General features: G+C 42.9%; 1 protein-coding gene across 1 annotated transcript in view; it reads right to left on the bottom strand.

Moving 5' to 3' along the window:
* Positions 1-1,708, bottom strand: part of UBE3C (ubiquitin protein ligase E3C) — a 133,508-nt gene that overhangs the window by 14,922 nt on the left and 116,878 nt on the right. Inside the window, exon 21 of the mRNA XM_011973087.1 lies at positions 1,511-1,641. Within this exon, the coding sequence (XP_011828477.1) occupies positions 1,511-1,641 (131 nt within the window). The remainder of the gene's footprint in view (positions 1-1,510; positions 1,642-1,708) is intronic.

The following is a 1,708-nucleotide window of genomic DNA, read 5'->3' as shown; positions in this document are numbered from 1 at the left end:
GAGGCAGCAGAATTGCTTGAACCAGGGAGGGAGAGGTTGCAGTGAGCCGAGATTGTGCCATTGCCCTCTGCACTCCAGCCTGGGCGACAGAGTAAAACTCTGCCTCAAAAAACAAACAAACAAACGAACAAAACCACCACCAAAAAGCAAAAAAACAACATTACTTTTTTCCCCCCTGAGACGGGATCTTGCTACCACATTGCTCAGGTTGGTCTTAAACTCCTGGGCTCAACTAATCCTCCTACCTCAGCCTCAAGAGTAGCTGGGACTACGTAAGTGTGCAGGAAGTCTTTCTGATTGAACGTTATTTGAAAGTGAATCCAGCTGGGCATGGTGTGGTGGTTCACACCTGTCATCCTAGCACCTTGGGGGGCTGAAGTGAGAAGACTGCTTGGGCCCAGGAGCTGGAGGCCAGCCTGGGGAATACAGTGAAACCCCTCTCTACAAAAAATCAAAATATTAGCCAGGCACGGTGGTATATGCCTGTAGTCCCAGCTACTTGGGAGGCTGAGGTGGGAATATGCTTGAGTCTGGGTGGTTGAGGCTGCAGTGAGCTGTGATCACACCACTGCACTCCAGCCTGGGTGATACAGCAAGTGCCCATCTTAATTAAAAACAAAAGGAAAAAAGAAAGTGAATGCCTATTAAGTTTCATAAGCACAAGCTACATACAGTACTTACCTAATTATATATTATTCTATAATATATATCAGCATATTTTTAAATGTTAATATGGCTTTATTTTAATTTACAATGAATACAGGATATATGATTAGACGTTCCTGAGGCATTTTTTTTTTTTTTTTTTTTGGAGACAGGGTCTCACTCTGTCACCCAGGCTGAAGTGTAGTGCAGTGGCGCGATCTCGGCTCACTGCAACCTCCACCTCCTGGGTTCAAGCAATTCTCGTGCCTCAGCCTCCCAAGTAACTGGGATTACAGGCGCACACCACCATGCCTGGCTCATTTTTCTGTATTTTTAGCAGAGACAAGGTTTCATCATGTTGGCCAGGCTGGTCTCGAACTCCTGATTTCAAATGATCCACCTGCCTGAGGCAATTTTAATTGCTAAAAATAAGCCAAATTACGTAAGATCAACATTAATTTCTAGAAGTGGTAAAATAAGGCTCGGTAGCATATACACTCCATCAACATCTCTAGGTTGTACCTGCTTCAGTTCAGTAGCAAAAAGCCCAAGATGTGTTACAGATTTATGAGACTGATTATTAATATTGCAAACAGTCCCTCCAAATGCAGGGTTTGTTCACAGGCAATCATAACCACAATGTACAACTACCATGTGAATAGGTTATTGTGAACAAACAAAAAAAGCAACCCCAAATAAAACTAGCACTGAAATATATACATCATAATGAGTACTGAATTAAAAATCTAGCTGAAGATAAAAACTGAAGTGTATGTAAAAGGACTTCGTTTAACCCTACTGAATCTTCTGCTGCCTTTCTTATAATGATGTGGTCTTTAAAGCAAATGTCATGAAAGTTGTGTACCTTAAACCCCAATAGAGGGGGTCGAGAGCAGCTTGTTACAAACTTCAGCAGTTTGCGCTTTTCTTCATCAGTGAACCCTTCCACAACTCTCCAGAACACCTTGATAACAGGATGGTCTGCGGAATAGCCTCCTACGGCCAAATGAACACATGGTTTAATAACAGGATGGTCTGCGGAATAGCCTCCTACGGCCAAATG

This window comes from Mandrillus leucophaeus, unplaced genomic scaffold (genome assembly GCF_000951045.1).
Source record: "Mandrillus leucophaeus isolate KB7577 unplaced genomic scaffold, Mleu.le_1.0 Scaffold134, whole genome shotgun sequence".
Taxonomy (NCBI): Eukaryota; Metazoa; Chordata; class Mammalia; order Primates; family Cercopithecidae; genus Mandrillus; species Mandrillus leucophaeus.
Note: the sequence above shows the minus strand (reverse complement) of the source record. Positions and strands in the feature narration are given on the sequence as shown.